The 21,945-nt window shown below is 44.2% G+C and overlaps 2 protein-coding genes across 2 annotated transcripts in view; both read left to right on the plus strand.

Annotated features, from left to right (window-relative positions):
- Positions 1-6,815: 6,815 nt before the first annotated feature.
- The window catches only part of LOC146975382 (protein NLRC3-like), a 40,795-nt gene continuing 25,665 nt past the window's right edge, over positions 6,816-21,945 (plus strand). The window contains exon 1 of the mRNA XM_085794609.1: positions 6,816-6,952. The gene's annotated coding sequence lies outside the window, so the exon portion shown is untranslated. The remainder of the gene's footprint in view (positions 6,953-21,945) is intronic.
- Positions 8,252-21,945, plus strand: part of LOC146975383 (protein NLRC3-like) — an 85,613-nt gene continuing 71,919 nt past the window's right edge. Inside the window, exons 1-3 of the mRNA XM_085794768.1 lie at positions 8,252-8,506; positions 8,692-8,770; positions 8,944-9,172. Coding sequence (XP_085650894.1) covers positions 8,361-8,506; positions 8,692-8,770; positions 8,944-9,172 — 454 coding nt within the window. The 5' untranslated portion in view covers positions 8,252-8,360. The remainder of the gene's footprint in view (positions 8,507-8,691; positions 8,771-8,943; positions 9,173-21,945) is intronic.

Here is a 21,945-nt window from a genome sequence, read left to right on the forward strand (position 1 = left end):
CACGTGGCACATTGGATGAAGACAAGTGAAGGTTTTACTGTAAAATCCAAACTTCAGTGGGTAAAGTTTGTGCAGATGAGGGAGAAGGTGGAGACATACTGAAGAATAAGAAGTGTGCCCCTCTCCTGTTTCCTGTTCGTTGTGTCGCAGTTTTTTTTTCTCATGTGAAGGTAATGTAAACAGTTTTGATTTTTCCTTGTTAACACCTGTTGTTACCCGAGTTCTCTCTCCTTCAACTTTTTGTTGTGTTTTTGTGTTATTTTAATGTTACTGTAGCTGAGTCTGGACCGACAGAATCATGTCTGCCATGTTGTGTAGAAAAGCTGGAATAAGAGCAGAAGCTGTTACTGCCTATCACTGATCAATCGAATCAGCCAAAAAGGCAGAATATCATGAAGCGAAATGTCTCCGAGCCGCCAGCGTCACCGAGGAGGAGAAAAACACAGTTTAAACAAATTTACTTTTCGTGTTCAAATGTACAGGCTGTTTGTGAGCTGGTCACAGGTGAACACACAGAACATTAAACACGGCTGGAAACTTTTGGAGAAGCACAAATGACTGGTGGGAAAACAGTAAAATCCTTTATTGAGACGGGGTCCCCGGATTTTTATAATCACTCGCATCAGAGTGCCTCGGCTGCCTCCTTGACTGTTTTCCCACCAGTCATTTGTGCTTCTCCTACAGTGATTCCTATGCCTTGAAGAGCACCTCGTATTTATATAACTATTTTACAATCTAGACCCACTGAGTAGGCTACTCACTTTTCTTCCATACTTCTCACATCCGGAAACGTACACGATGTTGAATGGACGGTCAATATAATCAACTTGCTGTTGTTTATACTTTGTGATATTACTGTGAATCAAATAAAAACCAAAATAAATCAGTTTTAAATGTGATGTGCAGTTTCTGCTTTCGTAGCAGTAGAAAATATAAAAATTGCTTTTTTTTATAATTGTAAGTAGTATTAGTGATCAGTAACTTGTTGGGCAGAGGAGAAGAAGGGCAGTTAAAGTTGGGCCTGTTGCTCCAATGAGCCTGGTCAGAGGGAAGACATTATAGGAGACCCTGTGTTATAACAACAGGAAAAGGAGTGGAACTCCTTGTCCAAACATTCATACCAAGGGCCGTCCTTCTCTTCCTGTTTTTCAGGATTCATGTTTGACTCAACATTTGTGTCGCAGTTTATTTTCTTGTGTGAAGGTAAGGTGAACAGTTTAAATGTTTTCCTCGTTGTCGTTATTATCCAAGTTCTCTGCCCTTCAACTTGTCGTTGTGTTGTTGTTGTTGTGTTATTGTAATGTTACTGTAACTGAGTCAGAGCTGTAACTGTAAAGTCTGGACCGCCTTGTTGTGTGGATGTTGTCAGTCGAAGCACTGGAAATAGAGCAGAAGCTGTTAATGCCTATCACTGATCAATACTGATTATTACTTATTTAATTCAATTCAATCGGGCAATAAAGCTCAACAATACGTAGGCGCATCTCTCCCTAACAATTTAAAAAGATAAAAGTAATATACAAAGAGCGATTTAAGACATATAGAAAAGTAGGTAAAGAACTAATATATAATAAATATGTAAAAAGTAATGTACACATTTATTACAGATGTTACTATTGTAAATCACATTCACATTGTGCAGGGTTTCCCTGTGGAGCATTTAAAGTCACTTGGAATAAAACTGTCCCTCCGTCTTGTGGTTTGCCCCCGAAGCGCTTTTTCAATGTTTACCAGACGGAAGCAGTTCAAAATGTCTATGGCAGAGGCCTTCAACAGGGGGTAGGGGGTCTGCAGAGTACTGCAAGGGGGTTGTAATGTTTTAGGTTGATTAGACAATCTTTAATATTTTTTCATTTGCACAGTTATGTTTAAAATAAAAATGTCAGTTTCAATAGCTTCATGCAGTTCAGTTCATTAGTTTATTGTCATAACAACAGTTATAAATGGTAATGAGATGTTGTATTAGTAGTGGTATGATTGTCATTACAATTGACAAACATTGTTGATATTGGCATTTGTATCAGTTAACAATGCATGTTTATAAATGGCAGAGGCACGGCTGCCCTACTCATTATTATTATTGCTTGTGGGGTCCCCCAGGGGTCAGTATTGTTTATCCTGTATATAAACGAAATGTGTAAAGTATCTGGGTCGGGGATCTGGGTTTTTGGTTCAGGTGAAACCATCAGTCAAATGGAAACAGTCATACATGAGGAAATGAAAAAACTAGAAATATGGTTTGACTGGAATACATTGTCATTTTACATTGTCAGAACTGACTGTTACTGACCAATACTGAACACCTAATGTTGTTATCAGCATTTTACTGAGACTTTGTTGATTATTGATTTTCCAGTGTTGATCAATGCTCATACTTTCCTTGTTGTGCTACTTCCTGCTCATGTACCTGACAGGTGAAGCTACTGGTCACTTTCCAGCTGCAGGTTGTAGATTAAAAACACCTGATGAGCTCAGAAACACATGATTAAAGATGAAACCACAGCATGTTTGTCCTGTGACTCTGTAGGTTACATCAGCTCACTGACTCATTAGAATGAATGTGAAAAATATTGTTGTGAATAATCGCTGCACTGCCATATTCACCACCAGGGGGCAGTGGTTTTTATACCCTTGTGTGCACTCACGTCAAGCTGAAAACATTGATTCTGATTTGAAAATGTAAAGTTTTCAAAACAACTAATCCAGAGGGGAGGATGAGGGACTGCGTCTGAAATGTAGCAGTTATGCTAAGTCCAGAGGTGGGTAGTAACGCGCTACATTTACTCTGTTACATTTACTTGAGTAACTTTTTGGATAAATTGTACTTCTAAGAGTAGTTTCAATGCAGCATACTTGTTACTTTTACTTGAGTATATTTCTTCAGAAGAAGCGGTAGCCTACATTGAGCTACATTCCGGTAGATGTAGCCACTCGCAACGTTTGCCTCTGTTTAACCAATCAGAGCCAGGCAGTCACATGACCGCACACAAAATCTCCGCGGTAAACAGGACGGCCACTCCGCCTCAAATTTGGGAAACTGCGGCTAGTAAATGATTAGGATGACGTCAGCCCTGGTATGTCGTGGATAATGCCCGACGAGGTGAACACTGATCAGGGATTAATGGGCAACATGGAGACGTGAACTGTCCAATGCGAAACGTAACACACTCATAGATAGGCCTATGTAAGTTATTGTGGCTGAATTTGTCTTAATTTATGTTACTTTGTAAAAAATGTCATTTAGGCTTTTGTCTTAGTTGTTAAATGTTGTTCTTTGGCAATATCTGATTTTTTTCAGAGCAGTTACTCAGGACTTGAGTAGCTTTTTCACCAAGTACTTTCTACCCTTACTCAAGTAAATGTTTGAATGTCTACTTTTTACTTTTACTTGAGTAACATTATTCTGAAGTAACTATACTCTTACTTGAGTACAATTTTTGGCTACTCTACCCACCTCAAGTCCGGCGCATTTACACTGATGCTTAACGCATTAATGTTGATGAATGTGCATTGTCCCAACTCAATAAATAATGAAAGGAAATGAAAGGAGTGTCTCTGCTGTTGTGTGTAGTTTCTCCTGCTTTGCAATAAGCTCCACTATCATATAACTGAGCTCCATCACCTTTTGCACAGTCCAACACTTCAGTAAAGTTGGAAAGATCTTGACAGATTCAAACTTCCAAGTTCAATAACATTTTTCATAGAAACATTATCACAAATAGCGTCTGTTTCCCTCCCTGTTACAGTAGAGATCCAGTCTGGTTCTCTACAAGATTTAATTATTTTTCATTCAAAATAGCAAGACAATATTGTTAAATGGAGCAGAACAGATGGTTTGTACAGATATGATTAAGTCTGTTACATGAAAAAGTATGATTAAAAAGGTTTTTTTGGACTGGATGTCTGGCTCTACTTTGTGTTTTTTATCCAATGCATTTTCTAATTAATAATTAATTTTTATTTAACATTTTTCATCTAAAAAAATTGAAACAAACAATAGGAGGTTATAACAAATTAAAGTGTGTTTCTATTACATCATGTTTAAAGTTTTATTCCATTAGTTCTGATGTGATGTCAGAACTAAAGGAGTTAGTTCACTGTTTTATTTTGTAGTCAGTGTCTTCTCTTCCTGTGTGCTCCCTGCTGCTCAGATCTGACTCTGTGGTTTATGTCTTCACTTTATCTCTTGCTGTGTGTATGTGGAGTTTACATTGCTCACACACTCTCCTTCATCTTGACCTTTTGAGTTCACCAAGGGCGCCGGAATGGGGGGGGGGCAAGGGGCCATTGCCCCCCCCCCCCCCCCCCCCCCCCCTACTTTACGCCCCTGCCCTGCTCTGCCGGTTGCTGATCACCATAGGCCGCTATCCCGGATTCAATAATTCCCCCGGTCCCACCCACATCAAATGAAATAAACCAATAAAACATAGGCTAGAAGAATCTTTAATTTTAAATCAAATCGAATAGGCTACTCTGTCTGTAGTGCAGCCCAATAGGCTAAATAGTCCTAATTCAAGTCTCTCCGGCCATATGGTGCCCACGTGAATGCACAGCTGAGTGAAGCTTCTCCAGCTTCCGTCGTCCTCCCTCCGCTTATTATTGTCACCTTCACCTTCGTCACCTTCTCATCCTGTAGGCTTCATCCACAAACACCGTGGACCAAGTGCACCATCTCAGAAAGTGCAACTTCTGCTCTGCCAGTGAGCGAAGGGAAGTTTACTTTGAAAAAATGTGAGGAAATAATTAATTAGGCTGACGTGTTAATAGCCTAGTTCAGCTTTGGTGATATGCCTTTAGTTATTATCAATTCCAGGTGTTTTACAGTTGTTACAGTTGTTTCACCTGGAGATGACGTAGCCTACACCCACAGAGACAGGTGACGAACCGGACTACAGTGGCGAGAGATTTATGATGTTACGTAATTCAATAATCAATATTAACGAGGGCGAGTATGGTGTCTGCTTATTTCCAGCATGTCACTGTCTGTTTACAAAATCAACATCTAGCTTGTTCCTAAAGTTTGTGAAGTGTGTGTGGAGCGGTCAAGCGGACCTGCTGACAGATGTGCAGCTGACAGCCATGACATCACTAAACCTGAGCCACCAGCTGATCCTCCCTCGCTCACGTCCTGAGGACGGGACAAAGTCTCCTGGATATTATTTTTTCTTTTCCTTTATTTATTTCTAACTGGCTCGTTTTGCCAGTAAAAACCATAACTTGTGAGAAAAAGAAGAGATGCGCGAAAACAACAAAATGGAAACATTGTAATAACTCCTGTGGCCACAGCTGGCCCGAGTGGTCTATAACAGCTGTCCTTATGAAGCGAGCACAGTCACGGACTAAGACAAAGTTATTTAGCTACATAAAGTCCAAACGTCTGTCTAAGCAGACGTTGACCTTAAGCATTGTTCATATTATTAAAACATGAATGACAAGAATAAGAGGTGAAAAATAACCGCTGCAGGCTGATGCGCCACAGACCTGAGTGCTCATAGACTGTTACTTCGGCTTTTACAAAGGCTGATTTTCTGCTTGATCCATGATGATTAATTTACCTACAGAAAAACTAAATGCATGGTAAAAGTAACATTACTAACATTTTAGAGAGCTCAAATTCAATGATGTTTTCTATTATTAAAATTCTAATTAAAAATTGGGTCAGGTCGGACCACGGGCTTCTTTTATTTTTTATTTTTGCCGTGGTCCAGCCGAGAGACTGCTCGTGAGTCCGGCCCGGGTTGAGTCGTTGAGAACCTAGCAGTTTATAGAAACTGCTCAAACGGGTTATAAGAGGTGTATTCACAACATTTTATTTACTCAAACCTGCAGCCAGACCAGCACAGGAGACCGGAGTACAGGGCTTTCTTTTTTTTTTTTTGATAAATTACGGTAGGCATGATGCTGGCGGGAGGGTGTTACGCATTATGCTGGTATTACGCATCACGGCCGGACGATAATATGACTATTGCACCGACAGTGAGTGTGTAAATGTATGCCCCGTAACAACCCAACCTCCATGGCCCCCCCACCTCTAAAATGAATCCGGCGCCGCTGGAGTTCACACATCATCTCCATGGTGACCAGAGCACGTTCAGGAGGTCGTCATCTCTCTGAAACCTTGGAGATCAGTCAGACTTGGTTATTTCACTTCAGTGGTTTCCTCCTGATGTATCTACTTGTATTAAACCCCCTGCTGGACAATAAGTGACATCACAGCACTATTATAGCTGTTTGTTTACAATAATAATTATCACCTGATTCATTCAAAGTTACCCACTGAATTTTTCATGTCGGTGACAAATAATTGTCATGGGAACATGTTGATTGTTGTTACTGTAACTGACATCCCTTATGTTACTTTGACCAAATGCCTGTGAGTAATAAACTTTGTTTGTTCACTATTTCTTGGAGCAAAGTCCAGCGAAGCAGGTTAATTATTCCAAGATAAGAGAGTCACGTCCAACAGGTGAGACACAGCTCAGTTTCAAAGTTTCATTTTGACTCAGAGGTTGTGTCGCAGTTCATTTCCTCGTGTGAAGGTAAGGTGAACTGTCTGAATGTTTTCCTCGTTAACACCTGTCGTTACCTGAGTTCTCTGCCCTTCAACTTGTCGTTGTGTTGTTGTTGTGTTATTATAATGCTACTGTAGCTGAGTCAGAGCTGTAACTGTAAAGTCTGGACCGACAGAACCGTGTCCGCCATGTTGTGTGGATGTTGTGGGTAGAAGCGCTGTAACAAGAGCAGAAGCAGAGTTAGTGGATGGTCAGTAGTTGACCACAGAGTGGTTCTTTGTGTGCGGCTTCACTTCCTGATGACTGGAAGCAGCTTTACCGCCTGAATCAGCCTGTGGAGGAGGCGGAGATGAGCCGCTGCTCTCCCGCTGTCTGAGCCACTAAACGCGGCCTGAGCTCGTCCGGACAGCCGCTGGAGAACAGCTGTGACTCTGTCTGTGGTGAGTGGTCTGTCATTAGATTTACACTACAGGACTGATGTGGACTCAGTGTGGCGGGCTGAGGGGCTCACAGGGGTTTTAAGGCTCTAGATGATGTTCAGAAAGACAGTGAGCACCGCATCAAATAAGTCACAGGCTCCTGCTTCAACAGCTACTACAGTCTATTGATGAACATTAGTCTGATCAATACTCAACTGACTGTATTAATGATTGATTTTCCAATGTTCAGCATCAGGTTCTTCACAGTAACTGAGTACATTTAGTGCAGTACAGGTGTGATGTACTTGTACTTTCCTTGAGTATTTCCTTGTTGTGCTACTTCCTGCTTGTACTGCAGCTCATGTACCAGACAGGTGAAGCTACTGGTCACTTTCCAGCTGCAGGTTGTACTGAATGTACTGAATGTACTGAATGACTAAATGTTGTAATAGTGGAGCTGTGAGGTGAAATAAGTTGAGGCCCAGTTGTTGTGTGTGGAATAATCAGCTGTAGCTTGTTTGAGCCAGTGGTTTTCTACAAGGCAAGGCAATTTTATTTGTATAGCCCGTTTTTACAAACAGTTTGTCTCAAAGGGCTTTACATGGCATCATAACAACATCCTCTGTCCTTAGACCCTCACATCGACTGAGGAACGCTGTCCACACAGAGACTGTGTCACATCAACTCAATGGATCTCAGTCCTTGTGTGTATCAGTGGATGGAGACAGTCGTCCATGGATCATGTTGCTGGGCTGCTCTTCACTTCACTGCAGCTTCATGACGCCATCTAGTGGACTGATAGTAGAAGTACAGCAGCTGATGGCAGCTTCCTCTTTCTCACTGCTGTGTGACTGCATTCAACTGACACTGATATGAAGCAGAGAAGAAAAGCCAATCAGTGGAGGAGCAGCTGGAGACATGATGGACATGTGAGCTGGTGTGCACATGAATGATGTGTGTTTCTTCTGCAGGTGAAGCTACAAAGTGTGTGTGAGCTGATGTGGATGTGAGCTCAGCAGCATGGATCAGTGTGAGGACAGAGAGGAGGGAGCACCTCCCTCTAAGAAACTGTGTGTGAAACGTAAACACAGGACCAGAGGTCAAAGGTCAGATGAGCATCTCTAACTGTCCATGACTCAGATCACTGCTCCATCATTATTCACACTCAAAACTCTGTGTGTGTTGTGTTCAAGGCCAAAGCAGCAGCACAAGCCACAGTCTGCTGGACCTGGACCTGGACCTGGACCTGGACCTGGATCCAGTGATGAGTCCGTTAGTAGCGACTCATCACTGGATCGTCCTATTGACTACAGTCGATCTGTTGATGGAAGGTCAGAATTTAAAACAGTCAGAAGGACTTTTCTCTCTAAAACTCAGTTGTTGTGTTTATTAAAAGATTGAAGATATTTTCCATCAGTTTTTCTCCAACATGCACATTTATCAGTTGTGTTGTTGTTTCAGGATCCAGCAGCAGAAACCAGACTCTCCTGAACCCAGCTGTCTGTCTTTAAAGAGCGACGAATCAAAGAGAGTGGTCATTAACTTTAAAGGAGGACGTGGATCAGCTGATCAGATGTAAGCTGTAACTGACAGTCAGACTCAGGTTATTGTAGAAAAGAACCAGTTTGTACGACGTGTTGTTGGACCAGGTCTGAAATCAAAGTGCCTCTGTCTGTTGTGAACGTCCTCAGGGGACATATAAAGCCCATCTTGTATTATCTCTCTGTACTGATGTTGACTTGACACTGATTCCTCCACAGAGTGGACCAGGAGAGCTCAGAGGTTCCCAGTGGTCAGTCTGCCCAGCAGCATCAAACACACATGGACTCAATATTTATGGTGAGGACATAAACATTACAACAACAGATGTTAACAGCTGCTGTTACATCTGTTGTGTTCACAATCATCTCCATGCTTTGACACCAGTGGATTGTCAGTCAGTCCAACATGGATCTGATGTTTGGCTCCATGGTTTTAGTTTGATGCTGTCACTCATAGAGTTTCTGTTCCAGCTGCTGGAGGAGAACATGGTCACTTTTGTCAAGAAGGAGCTGAAGAAGATCCACAAGGCTCTGAGTCCAGATTACCCAGAATGCTCAGGGAGTCCGAGGGAGGATGAGGAGGTGTTGGATGGTGAGGATGAAGAGCAGAGGAGGAGCAGTGGAGAGGCATTAGTGAAGATCACAGTGAACTTCCTGAGGAGGATGAAGCAGGAGAAGCTGGCTGAGCGTCTGCAGAGCAGTAAGAGGATTTCTCTGAAGATTCAACATGATGGACAAATGAGACGTTCACGGACATCGACACATGGAGGGAAACATGTTCAAATAGTCGTTATTTAGAGGAATTAAAATGTTATATTTTCTTTCTGAATCTTATTTCTTGTTTTTTCATTCAGAATGTTTTGCTCCAGTTTGTCGACGTAAACTCAAATCTGCTCTGAAGAAGAAGTTCCAGTGTGTGTTTGAGGGGATCTCTAAAGCAGGAAACCCAACTCTTCTGAACCAGATCTACACAGAGCTCTACATCACAGAGGGAGGGGCTGGAGGGGTCAATGATGAACATGAGGTCAGACAGATTGAAACAGCGTCCAGGAAACCAGACAGACCAGAAACAACCATCAGACAAGAAGACATCTTTAAAGCCCCACCTGGAAGAGACCGACCAATCAGAACAGTGATGACAAAGGGAGTGGCTGGCATTGGGAAAACAGTCTTAACACAGAAGTTCACTCTGGACTGGGCTGAAGACAAAACCAACCAGGACATACACTTCACATTTCCCTTCACCTTCAAAGAGCTGAATGTGCTGAAAGAGAAAAAGTTCAGCTTGGTGGAACTTGTTCATCACTTCTTCTCTGAAACCAAAGAAGCAGGAATCTGCAGGTTTGATCAGTTCCAGGTCGTCTTCGTCTTTGACGGTCTGGACGAGTGTCGACTTCCTCTGGACTTCCACAACACTGAGATCCTGACTGATGTGACAGAGTCCACCTCAGTCAACGTGCTGCTGACCAACCTCATCAGGGGGAAACTGCTTCCCTCTGCTCGCCTCTGGATAACCACACGACCTGCAGCAGCCAATCAGATCCCTCCTTACTGTGTTGACATGGTGACAGAGATCAGAGGGTTCACTGACCCACAGAAGGAGGAGTACTTCAGGAAGAGGTTCAGAGATAAGGAGCAGGCCAGAAAGATCATCTTCCACATCAAGACATCACGAAGCCTCCACATCATGTGCCACATCCCAGTCTTCTGCTGGATCATTGCTACAGTTCTGGAGGAGCTGTTGAAGACCAGAGAGGGAGGAGAGCTGCCCAAGACCCTGACTGAGCTGTACATCCACTTCCTGGTGGTTCATCTAAAACTGAAGAAGGTCAAGTATGATGGAGGAGCTGAGACAGATCCACACTGGAGTCCAGAGAGCAGGAAGATGATTGAGTCTCTGGGAAAACTGGCTTTTGAGCAGCTGCAGAAAGGAAACCTGATCTTCTATGAATCAGACCTGACAGAGTGTGGCATCGATATCAGAGCAGCCTCAGTGTACTCAGGAGTGTTCACACAGATCTTTAAAGAGGAGAGAGGCCTGTACCAGGACAAGGTGTTCTGCTTCGTCCATTTGAGTGTTCAGGAGTTTCTGGCTGCTCTTCATGTCCATCTGACCTTCATCATCTCTGGACTCAACCTGATGTCACAACAACAAACAACCTCCAAGAAGACTGAAACAACAGAAGTCAAATCTGCAGAGACAAACTTCTACCAGAGCGCTGTGGACGAGGCCTTACAGAGTCCAAATGGACACCTGGACTTGTTCCTCCGCTTCCTCCTGGGTCTTTCACTGAAGACCAATCAGAATCTTCTACGAGGTCTGATGACACAGACAGGAAGTGACTCACGGTCTAATCAGAAAACAGTCCAGTACATCAAGAAGAAGATTGAAGAGACTCCCTCCGCAGAGAAAAGCATCAACCTGTTCCACTGTCTGAATGAACTGAATGATCGTTCTCTAGTGGAGGAGATCCAACAGTCCCTGAGATCAGGACGTCTCTCTACAGATGAACTGTCTCCTGCTCAATGGTCGGCTCTGGGCTTCATCTTACTGTCACCAGACGAAGATCTGGACGAGTTTGACCTGAAGAAATACTTTGCTTCAGAGGAGGCTCTTCTGAGGCTGCTGCCAGTGGTCAAAGCCTCTAACAAAGCTCTGTAAGTGTAGAGATAGTTGGATTTATTCATCATTACATAAAAACACTTTTGTTTTTGCAACAGGTCAGATAATAAACTCCTTTCTTCTTTAATTCTTCATGATCATCTCTTCAGACTGAGCGGCTGTTACCTCTCAGAGAGAAGCTGTGAAGCTCTGTCCTCAGTCCTCAGCTCTCAGTCCTCTAGTCTGAGACACCTGGACCTGAGTAACAACAACCTGCAGGACTCAGGAGTGAAGCTGCTGTCTGTTGGACTGGAGAGTCCACACTGTACACTGGAGACTCTCAGGTGAGGATCCATCCAGCTGTTTCTCTGATGACACTTGAACACAGCAGCAGGTGTTGACAGAGGGTTCCTGTGTGTTGTGTGTGTGTTCAGTCGGTCAGGATGTCTGATCACAGAGGAAGGCTGTGCTTCATTGGACATGTTCATATTTTTTGTGAACGTTGAACTGAATGAATCAGTTTATAAATGATGAACCTGAGCAGCGTTCACTGTCACCAGAGTGAACACTGCTCAGGTTTTATGACAGTTTTACATCACGTCTCATGACGTCTCCATGGAGACGGCCCAGCATCACTAGTTTTTTACAGACAGTACAGACACATCTACTGCTGAAGACAGTTTGTTTGAGTGTTTGAAGCAGTTTGATGAACAAACAAGTGAAAAAGAAAAAGCCCCTGGATATTTCCACATACAGTTTACCTTCACTGCACCTGATTTATCACTTTAGGCAGAATATGACTCATATACTCAAGTGGTAAAATATTTTCTCAGTCTCAACATTGTTTTTGTTATTTTGTTCATTAATTCATATAGTTTGTTAGTGGCAGTGATTAGAGACTGTTTATGGAGGGAGAGGGAGGTTCTACTGAAAAACAACAGCTGATTATTTATTTAAATAAACAGAACAAATTAACATGAATTAGTTCATTTTCATCTGTATGAACTGAACTTATAAGGAGTTCTATTTAAGTGTAAACTTACACGTGTACACAAACACTGACTGAAGAAACTAAACTGCATTTGGTGGTGGTGGCTCACTGAACATCTGAAGTGGTGTGAACATTAAAACACTGATTCCAGGAATCGGTTCCAATATTTTATTGTTTGGAGAAAACAATATAGATGATGGTTGGTGTAGGTAGTGGATGATTTGTTCTGTACAATGTTTATCTCAGCTGCTTGTTAATAAGTGTTAAGACCCCCCCCCCCCCTCCCGCCGTCTAATTACCTGAATGTCGTGAACAACAGCAGCAACAGGAGGAATCACTCACTCAGCTCATAGGGCGCATAGCCATTGCAGGGGGGGCACGGTACACCGGCTGCATTCACATCATTGCATTTGTCAATCGTGGTGTTTTATTTTGAAAATCAACCGGATTCTTTCGTTGTTTCTTTGTGTGACTTCCTGTCTGGCTTGACACGATCGCTCGCAGCTCACACTCAAAACAGACCAGACGCCGAAATGATCACTGCAGGGCACGAGTCGGCTGCGGGGCTGCTGGTGTGAACGACATAATCCGTTAACATCGGCGCCGAAAGGAAACTGACTCCGCTTCTCCGTGCTTCGTGGCTATTTGTGGCGCTTCCGCGCCCGGCGGCCGGTGTGTCCCCGATAGACGTGTCTCCGCACCGGTCGGCCAACAAGCGCAACTGCCCCTCAGCTCTGTGTGTGTGTGTTCATCGCTCACACGCTCTGTTTAGATACTGACAAATAGGCGCACACACAAGCAGGAAAGTTTGTTGGCTCATCTGACAGCTGTCATTTGGGAGGTGAAGGCAGGGTTTTCCCTTTATTGTCCTAACTTAGACTGAATCACTACAAACACACTACTGTACAGTAGGCTGTTATGAGCAGCAGGGTCAGGTTGAATACTGTTACACGCAAAAATTTTAAATAAAATAAAAAATAAAAATAATTACTCTGTTACACTGTGCATGGAAATACATTGACAGCAAATAATACAGTACGTAAACAAATCATTGAGATCAGCATGTTGACTGTTGTCCTGTAGACATGCAGCCTTTTTCTACAGTCTAAACAGTAGCTGTAATTTAATTTAATTTAATTTATTTTATTTGTTATTAAGGCAGGCGCTTTGCACATGCACACACTGCCCAGCAGGGAAAATTAATTAGTTATTAGCGCGATTTAGCACATTTAGCTAGCTTTTATTAGAGTTCCAGCAGGACTTTGTCCATGCACACTGCATGTGTGTGGTCGTGTATCCACGTGCCCGCGTGTCAGCGCACGATAGAAAGACCGAGGTCCAGCAGGAGGAGTTGACTGACAGGGATGAGAGGTAGTGAAAGTCTGTTTAAAAAAACAGAATAGACTAGCATCTTCTTTCCCAGTGAGAGACTGTGGCTGCCAGCATAGTGACGTCTTCCATGACGACAATATAGCGCGATCTCTGTTTGAAAGTGGCTTCAGAGTGTTCACCATATACTGAAAGACTAAAGGAGTGTGCAGAGGGAGGAGCTAGGGGCTGTTCACAGACAGTTCAGGGGTCCTTTTCACAAAGCATGTTTAGTGAAAACTCTTGAGTCTGTTAACCCTGAAATGAGGCAAACTCTGGGTTTTCCGTTTCAGAAAGGGAGGTAACTCAAACCAGGTAAAGAGGCAAGGCAAGGCAAGGCAAGGCAATTTTATTTGTATAGCCCGTTTTTACAAACAGTTTGTCTCAAAGGGCTTTACATGGCATCGTAACAACATCCTCTGTCCTTAGACCCTCACATCGACTGAGGAAAAACTCCATGGAAAACCCTTTTAACAGGGAAAGATCGGAGAAACCTCAGGGTGAGCAACAGAGGAGGGATCCCTCACCCAGGACGGACAGACGTGCAATAGATGTTGTTACAGACAAGAAAACAGTTTACAGTTTATGTCACAGAATGTGCGAAATGGAGCTCCGGTGGATCTGCGGAAACACAGAGAGAGTGCGAGACACCAAGGCCAAACTACAAAGTACAACAGAAAATGACAGTTCAAAAATATACTGAGGAGAGGAGAGGAGAGGAGGGGAGGGGAGGGGAGAGGAGAGGAGAGGAGAGGAGAGGAGAGGAGAGGAGAGGAGAGGAGAGGAGAGGAGAGGAGAGGAGAGGAGAGGAGAGGAGAGGAGAGGAGAGGAGAGGAGAGGGCTCTGTGTGACCAGATGTGTCCCCAGCAGTCTAAGCCTATGGCAGCGTAGCTATAAAATGGTTCAGAGCTACCTGAACCAGCCCTAACTAAAAGCCCTGTCAAAAAGGAAGGTCTTAAGTCTAGACTTAAATGTAGTTAGAGTGTCTGCCTCTTTGACCCATGGAGAGAGCTGGTTCCACAGTAAAGGAGCCCGGTAACTGAAGGCTCTACCTCCCAGTCTGTTTTTAGAGATACTGGGAGTCACTAACAGACCTGCATTCTGGGAGCGGAGTGCTCTGGTAGGACAGTAAGGAATGATTAGTTCTTTCAGATAGGTTGGAGCTTTATCATTAAGAGCCTTATAAGTCAGCAGAAGGATTTTGAAGTCTATTCTAAATCCTACAGGAAGCCAGTGGAGAGAAGCTAAGGTGGGAGAGATGTGCTCTTTCACACCGGAGACGTATTTTTCGTGCGAATAATTTGCGCGTCAATATTTTTTTTCGAACACCGGTTTTCATCACAGGTCCTTTCACACCGACCACGAATGTGTTGCGGCGAAAATGCGACATAATTTTTTTTCGCAGCGAGGTCGATTTTTCTGAGCTTTCGCCCGGCGAATAAATGCATCAACCAATCATGTAGCGTGAAAAGGAGGTAGGCTACGTCACACCCCCCACGTCAGAACGGTCAGAACACAGACAGCTGTTTCCCAACAGACTGTGGCCGCCCAGTCTCGGGCCCGCCACAGGAAAAAAGTTTTTTCTTTAGCGTTTCACCGTCTTTGCTCTCATCTCTGCCAGTCAGCCCCTCCACCTGCCGTCTCTCTGGCGTACGGTCGCACCGCACGTACACACACACACACAAACACACACACACGGACACGGGCGCATGGACACGTGCTTGGCCGCTAATGTAAACAATGTAAATAACCTGTGTCTCGGAGGAGAGGAAAGGAGGAGGAGGAGGAGGAGGAGAAGGAGGGGGGGTAAGTGGAAAGAGGAGAGGAGGAGGAGAAATAGCAATAGAGTGTATATAGCCTACTGTCAGGACAGTGATCAGATATTGATCAGGCAGTGAGCTGCTGTGTGTAGTAAAGTTGGTAACAAGACAACAGTGGCATAGTGACGTGAGGGATAATTAACGACGTGGAGGCGAAGAACCACCCGTCGCAAAGCGAAACTTTGGAATCTAATTGTTGCATCTGTCGCATATTCGTGTCGCCGCCGGTGTTAATGGTTTTGATGCGAAATATTTGCCGCCGAATATTTCGCAATTTCTTGTCGTTTATTCGTTACGTCCACGGTGTGAAAGGGCCTTAACTCCTGTCAAAACCCTCGCTGCGGCATTCTGGACCAGCTGGAGACTCTTTAGAGAGTTTTTCGGACATCCTGACAGGAGAGAGTTGCAGTAGTCAAGAAGAGTGAACCAGTAAACATCTGTCTGTGTGTTTTCTTTAAGGGGATAGTTCGGCATTTTAGAGGAGTAACTCCAGCCCGTTTCACAAAGAGAGGTAACTCAAGCTTGGAGTCAGTTACTATGGCAACACACTCCGTGAACCTAGCCTGGTCGGGAGCAGGTTTTCTCCAACTTACTCTGAGTTTCTCCTTTTTATCTGAAGCTGCAGACTGAAAGCAGCGGCTGACAGGACATGTAAACTCCATCAGGAGAATTATTAGACCTCAACTGAATGTTTGATTCTCCATGAGGATCTGTTTGATCGTTCCTGTTGTTCTGCACCGTCACTTTATCTGAACAAGGAGAGAGAGGGAGAGAGAGAGAGAGAGAGAGAGAGAGAGAGAGAGAGAGAGAGAGAGAGAGAGAGAGAGAGAGGAGAGCTCTACAAGGAGTAGTAGCCTAATATTAGAAATAATATCAATTTTAAACATTATTTTGGGAGAAAAAAAAAGGTCTCTGCACAAAACACATACCGAAACCGTACCGAGAACCGTGGCCAAAAACCGAGGTACATATTGTACCGTGGGCTACCTGTACCGTTGCACCCCTAATATACACAAACAACAAAACTAATATATGACTATATGAATATACAAAGATGAATCACCGTTTATAATCAAATCTATGAATCTATTTATACAAACTGGAACATTTTGAGTAAGAAACACTGTAAACTCTCGGGTTTGTGTTGAAATGTTGTGTATTTATGATTCTAACCTGTTATTTCCTTCATATTGAGTATGCAAGTGTTTTTCCTTGAATTCCTCTTCAGACTGAACAGCTGTAACCTCTCAGAGAGAAGCTGTGAAGATCTGTCCTCAGTCCTCAGCTCCCAGTCCTCTAGTCTGAGACACCTAGACCTGAGTAACAACAACCTGCAGGAATCAGGAGTGAAGCTGCTGTCTGGTGGACTGGAGAGTCCACACTGTAGACTGGAGACTCTCAGGTGAGGATCCATCCAGCTGTTTATCAGATGACACTTGAACACAGCAGCAAGTGTTGACAGAGGGTTCCTGTGTGTTGTTGTGTGTGTTCAGTCTGTCAGGATGTCTGATCACAGAGGAAGGCTCTGCTTCTCTGGCCTCAGCTCTGAGCTCCAACCCCTCCCATCTGAGAGAGCTGGACCTGAGCTACAATCATCCAGGAGGCTCAGGAGTGAAGGTGCTGTCTGCTGGACTGGAGGATCCAGACTGGAGACTGGACTCTCTCAGGTATGGAGAGGCTGCTGCAGCCACACACACAGTCTGGTAGAGGAGGAGGAGCTGGAACATTTTCTAGGGCCCCGTTCACACCTGGTCACACCTGGTATTAACATCTGTCTCAGGTGATCCATGCATTGATGACATCAGATCCCATCACTCAGACCATATCCAGAGGTGGTGTAGGCCACAGTGAAGCTCCGCCCACTCCACTGACGTCCTCTGTCACATCTGACTCGTCCCAACACAGTTTATACTGAAGACAAAATCTCAGAGTGTTTCAAACATGAGCTGTGCAGCTTTCATCAGTCACAGTGATGAACTACTGGGATCAGGAGTTTCTCCTCATGATGACTTCAGTGTCTCATCATGACTCACTGTGTCATATTCAGGAGAAGAGATGTCAGTGATGAAAGCAGCTGTTGGCAGCTGTGCTCTGAGTCTCTCCAGATGTTTGGATCAGACTTTATTTCAGAGTGTATCAGGAAACATTTCAGCTGCAGCTGGTTGAACTGCTCCTGAACCAACAGAGTGTTTGACCTGAACAGTCCCAGAGACTGTAGACACCTGTTGAGTGTGGACACACTAATAACAACACAGCAACAAGAATCAAACCATGTCCACTGCTCAGAGACATTCGTCTCCCAGCGTCTCCAACCAAGGAGGAAATAAGAGACAGAAATCAGGCGGCACCATCAGGTCTCTGTCTGGTCAGATATTGATGATCAATAATCAGCTCAGTCTCTCTGAGATCCTGATCTTGTCCTGATGAGATGTGTTGTTGTGTTGAGGAGACAGTAAATCACAAGTGTGACTGTCCAGAGGCCTGGAGCTGTCAATGAGAAGAAAGTGAGTGTAGTGAACAGTGTAATAATCAGTGTTTGTGGCTGAATGTGTGTGTGATCAAACAGCTGTTTTCAGACTGTGTGTGCTGCTCCAACACGTCTGACTCCAGATCAGATGAAGCCACAAAGTGGCTCCTTAATGAAAGTCTCCAGCAGCTGGAGCTTCACTTCCTGTCTGAGTCCATGTGCTCTGAGCTGAGCCTGGTTCTCTCTGCTCTACAGTTTCTCTGCTTCCTCTGGACTCTGACTTCAAGTCCAGTCAAAATGTGTGGACAGGTTTGGTGGAGCTCAGGACTGGTCCTGAGGACAGCTGCTTTATTCCACATCATGTGACTGATCACAGTGAGTCAGTGTGTTGCAGCTGATCTGTGTGAAAAGCAGAGAAGAACAGAGTCATTGATCATGAGATCCTGATCCGTCCTGTCACTGTGATCAGATAGTTTCTATTAGAGCTCCTTCATCCACTCACTGCTGCTGTGGCTCCTGTGGAAACCTGCTCACAGCCTCATTCTTCGGCTTCCTGTGGAGTTTTCTTCAAACAAACACAAGTTGTGTTCACACTCAGTGTTTCTCACTAAACTCACTGTGTGTTTCACTGAGCTCTAACAAACGTGTTGAGTGTGTTTCCTTCCTCATCAAACACTGAAACCATCCACTGTTCACAGCTGCACTCTTCTTCTTCTTCCTCTTTCCTGGTGCACAGCTTGAGAGTCAGAGAGTGAAAGTGTGTCTCACACTGAAGTGACATCACATGGAGAAAACACATGATGAAGTGTTTCCTCCTGGTCTCCTCCTGCTCTGTATCATCACTAGATAAAGACTCCAGCTCCTTCTTCTCTGTGCTCAATGTTCATCCATACATACAAGCCTCCAGATGAACACAGTGATAAAACAGTGTGTGTGTGAGAGCCATGTAATGTCCATGTGTGCATGCTGACAGAGAATGTGCTGCTCTGACCCCCCTCCTCCTTTCAGGGTGGAGCCTGCTGGAGTCCCATGGTTGACACCAGGTCTGAGGAAGTGTAAGTGTGTTTTTACTTTGAGCAGCACATTCAACCATCTTCACACTGTCACATCACTGACCTCATGAGTCTTCATCAAACTGTCAATAACTGATCACATGATCAATAACTGCAGCTGTGTCTTGTTCTCTCCATCAGATTCCTGTCGACTCACAATCGACACAAACACAGTGAACACAAAGATCAAACTGTCTGACCACAACAGAAAGGCGACACTTATGAAGGAGGATCAGTCATATCCTGATCATCCAGACAGATTTGACTTCTGGCCTCAGCTGCTGTGTTCAACTGGTCTGACTGGTCGCTGCTACTGGGAGGTCGAGAGGAGAGGAGAGGTTGAAATATCAGTGAGTTACAGAGGAATCAGAAGGAAAGGAGGCAGTGATGACTGTTGGTTTGGATGGAACGATCAGTCCTGGAGTCTGAGATGCTCTGATGATGATGGTGGTTACAGAGTCTATCACAATAGCGGAGGGACACCTATCACCTCCTCCTCCTCCTCCTCCTCTGTCTCTAACAGAGTAGCAGTGTATGTGGACTGTCCTGCTGGCTCTCTGTCCTTCTACAGAGTCTCCTCTGACTCACTGATCCACCTCTACACTTTCAACACCACCTTCACCCAACCTCTGCATCCTGGGTTTGGACTCTATCCTGGTTCCTCAGTGAGTCTGTGTTGAGTGAATCAGAGTCTCCTCCTGTCACAGAAACCTTCTCACTAGCTGTGTTTACATGCGCAAAATTTCTTAATCAAATAAAAAATTTGAGGGATCGGAAAATCCGAACCCACTGTTTACATGGCCGCAAAATCAAATAATCCGATCATGACGTGTGTACACATGCACCAAGCTTTATTCAGAATAACAGCATTTTGACATGCGCAGAGCTGTCTTTTTCCCTAAAACAACAGCAGAAGAAGAGCTGTAGACTTCCTGCACTACTGTAAACAAACCAATAAACGCGGAAGTCGCTTAATTTATCCCATTCAGTAGGACTCAAAATGGACCTGCGCCAGATTTTAAGAGCTGCTGTACTCCTATTGTACATTGTTATTAAGCAGACTCAGCAATGTGTACTACTGTTCCTGCCATTGATAAATCACACCGGACCCAAGAAAAGTGCAGATATGAACACGCCATATCCTGCCCTCTATACACCCAAACACAACCATATGGTCAATGCAAAACAGCACGTGCATATTAATTAGCCATGTGTGCTCTGGAAATTTGTGGAGTTACATAAGTGGAAGACGGTGAAGACAACGGGCCGAGAGCGGGGAAAGAAGCGGGATTACTCTGAAAACAAGATACACGGCAATATCGGGTCGGTACTACTCGCTCTCTTTTTTCTCTCCTCTCATTAGCTCCAAACACTCTCGTCCACCTCGTTAACTCAGGTGACAGAACAAGTCTCAGTAGATCAGTGTGCGCTGCTGCCAGTGTGTTTTTAAACCCCCAAACAGGAAGTAACTATCGGAATAAGTGTTTACATGGACTGCGTTTACATGCACTTCAGTACCCCGATTTTAATTTCTTTTAAGTCCTACCCCGTTTTTGCGTTTGCGCATGTAAACACCATTTCCCGATTCCAGAGATCGGGATAAGCTCATATCCCGATTTTGAGAAACCCGATTTTGCTGCCTGGAGAACTCCGAAAGAAACCAGGATACTGGAGCATGTTAACACAGTACCCCAATATCTGAAAGCGTTCAACCAGCTGACGTAACCGTTACCATAGATACGTTACATAACAAAATGGCGGCAACAACAAGAGCGCATTTCTGGAGCAACGAGGAGACTATTAAGCTTCCTTTAAAGATGGAAGCGTCGATTATTACAGGACAAAAACCATGGTGACTTTTACTCAGCTGCTGATGAAGGACAAGGCCTAATATCACCAAGCTAAAAGTCTCTGAGCCGCCAGCGTCACTGAGGAGAAAAACACATTTTAAACAAATTCACTGTTCATGTTCAACTTTACAGGCTGTTTGTGAGCTGGTCACAGGTAAATAGACACAACAAGAAACACAACTGGAAACAAACATCTTTTTTTTTATTTAACCTTTATTTAACCAGGCGAAATCAATTAAGAACATGTTCTTATTTACAATGATGGCCTGACAAGAGGCATAAGCTTCTTGATGGGGGGGGGGAGGGGGCTGTGAGGGAGAAAAGATAGGTTAAAAGACAATAACAAATATACACAACAATACAAACATTCAGCAGAAACAAGGCATAAAAGTTAATAACAAGGATATTCAAGCATAGAAGACAAGATTATTACAAGCATAAAAGAGAGTAAATGTCTGTTACAGATATTACAGGATTCATTAGCGAGCAGTGTGTCAGAGAAAGTGGCCTAGGCCAACGGCGGTAGGAATGGGCGTTCAACAAGCAGAAACTGAAGAAAGGGTTAGATAGTTGAGTAGTTAAATAGTAGGGAAGCAGCTGCAAGAATCTGTAAAAAGGTGTGAGATGGCGTCTTTGAAGGCCGGGATGGAGATGAAGTTATCCAGTTTAAGGTGTTTTTGTAAAGCATTCCAGTCAGAGACAGCAGCTGACTGGAGAGATGCAAGGCCGGATGTAGATCTGGTTTTAGGAGTTGTTAACAGAATGAGATGGGAGGACCGAGTGTTGTATGTGACAGGAAGTCGGTGCAGCAAGCAGGACAGGTAGGGGGGTGTACGTTGAAGAAGGGTCTTGTAAATGAGAGTGAGCCAGTGGATCTGACGGCGGGTGTGAAGTGATGGCCAGTTTACCAGGGAGTAAAGACTACAGTGGTGGGTATTGTAAGGGGCGTTCGTGGCAAAACGGATAGCAGAATGATAGAGTGTGTCCAGTTTAGCAAGAGTGCCTTTACAAGCAGTACGATAGATGGTGTCACCGAAATCGAGTGTAGGGAGAATTGTCAATTTAATGAGAGTCTGTTTAGCAGAGGAAGTGAAGGCGAGACAATGTCTATAAAGGAAACCGAGTTTAGCCCGGACCTTAGCCTGTAGTTGAGAAATGTGGTGTGAGAAGCATAGCGTAGAGTCTAACCAGATGCCGAGGTATTTGTAGGCAGACACATGGTCCAGGATAGCTCCCTCGCAGGTAGAGATGATTAGTGGAGACGGAGAGGGAGTGCCCTTCCGGTGAAACCACATGGCTTTTGTTTTGGATGTGTTGAGTGAG

The sequence above is a fragment of the Trachurus japonicus genome, chromosome 13 (assembly GCF_045865225.1).
Source record: "Trachurus japonicus isolate A0001 chromosome 13, Traja_1.0".
Taxonomy (NCBI): domain Eukaryota; kingdom Metazoa; phylum Chordata; class Actinopteri; order Carangiformes; family Carangidae; genus Trachurus; species Trachurus japonicus.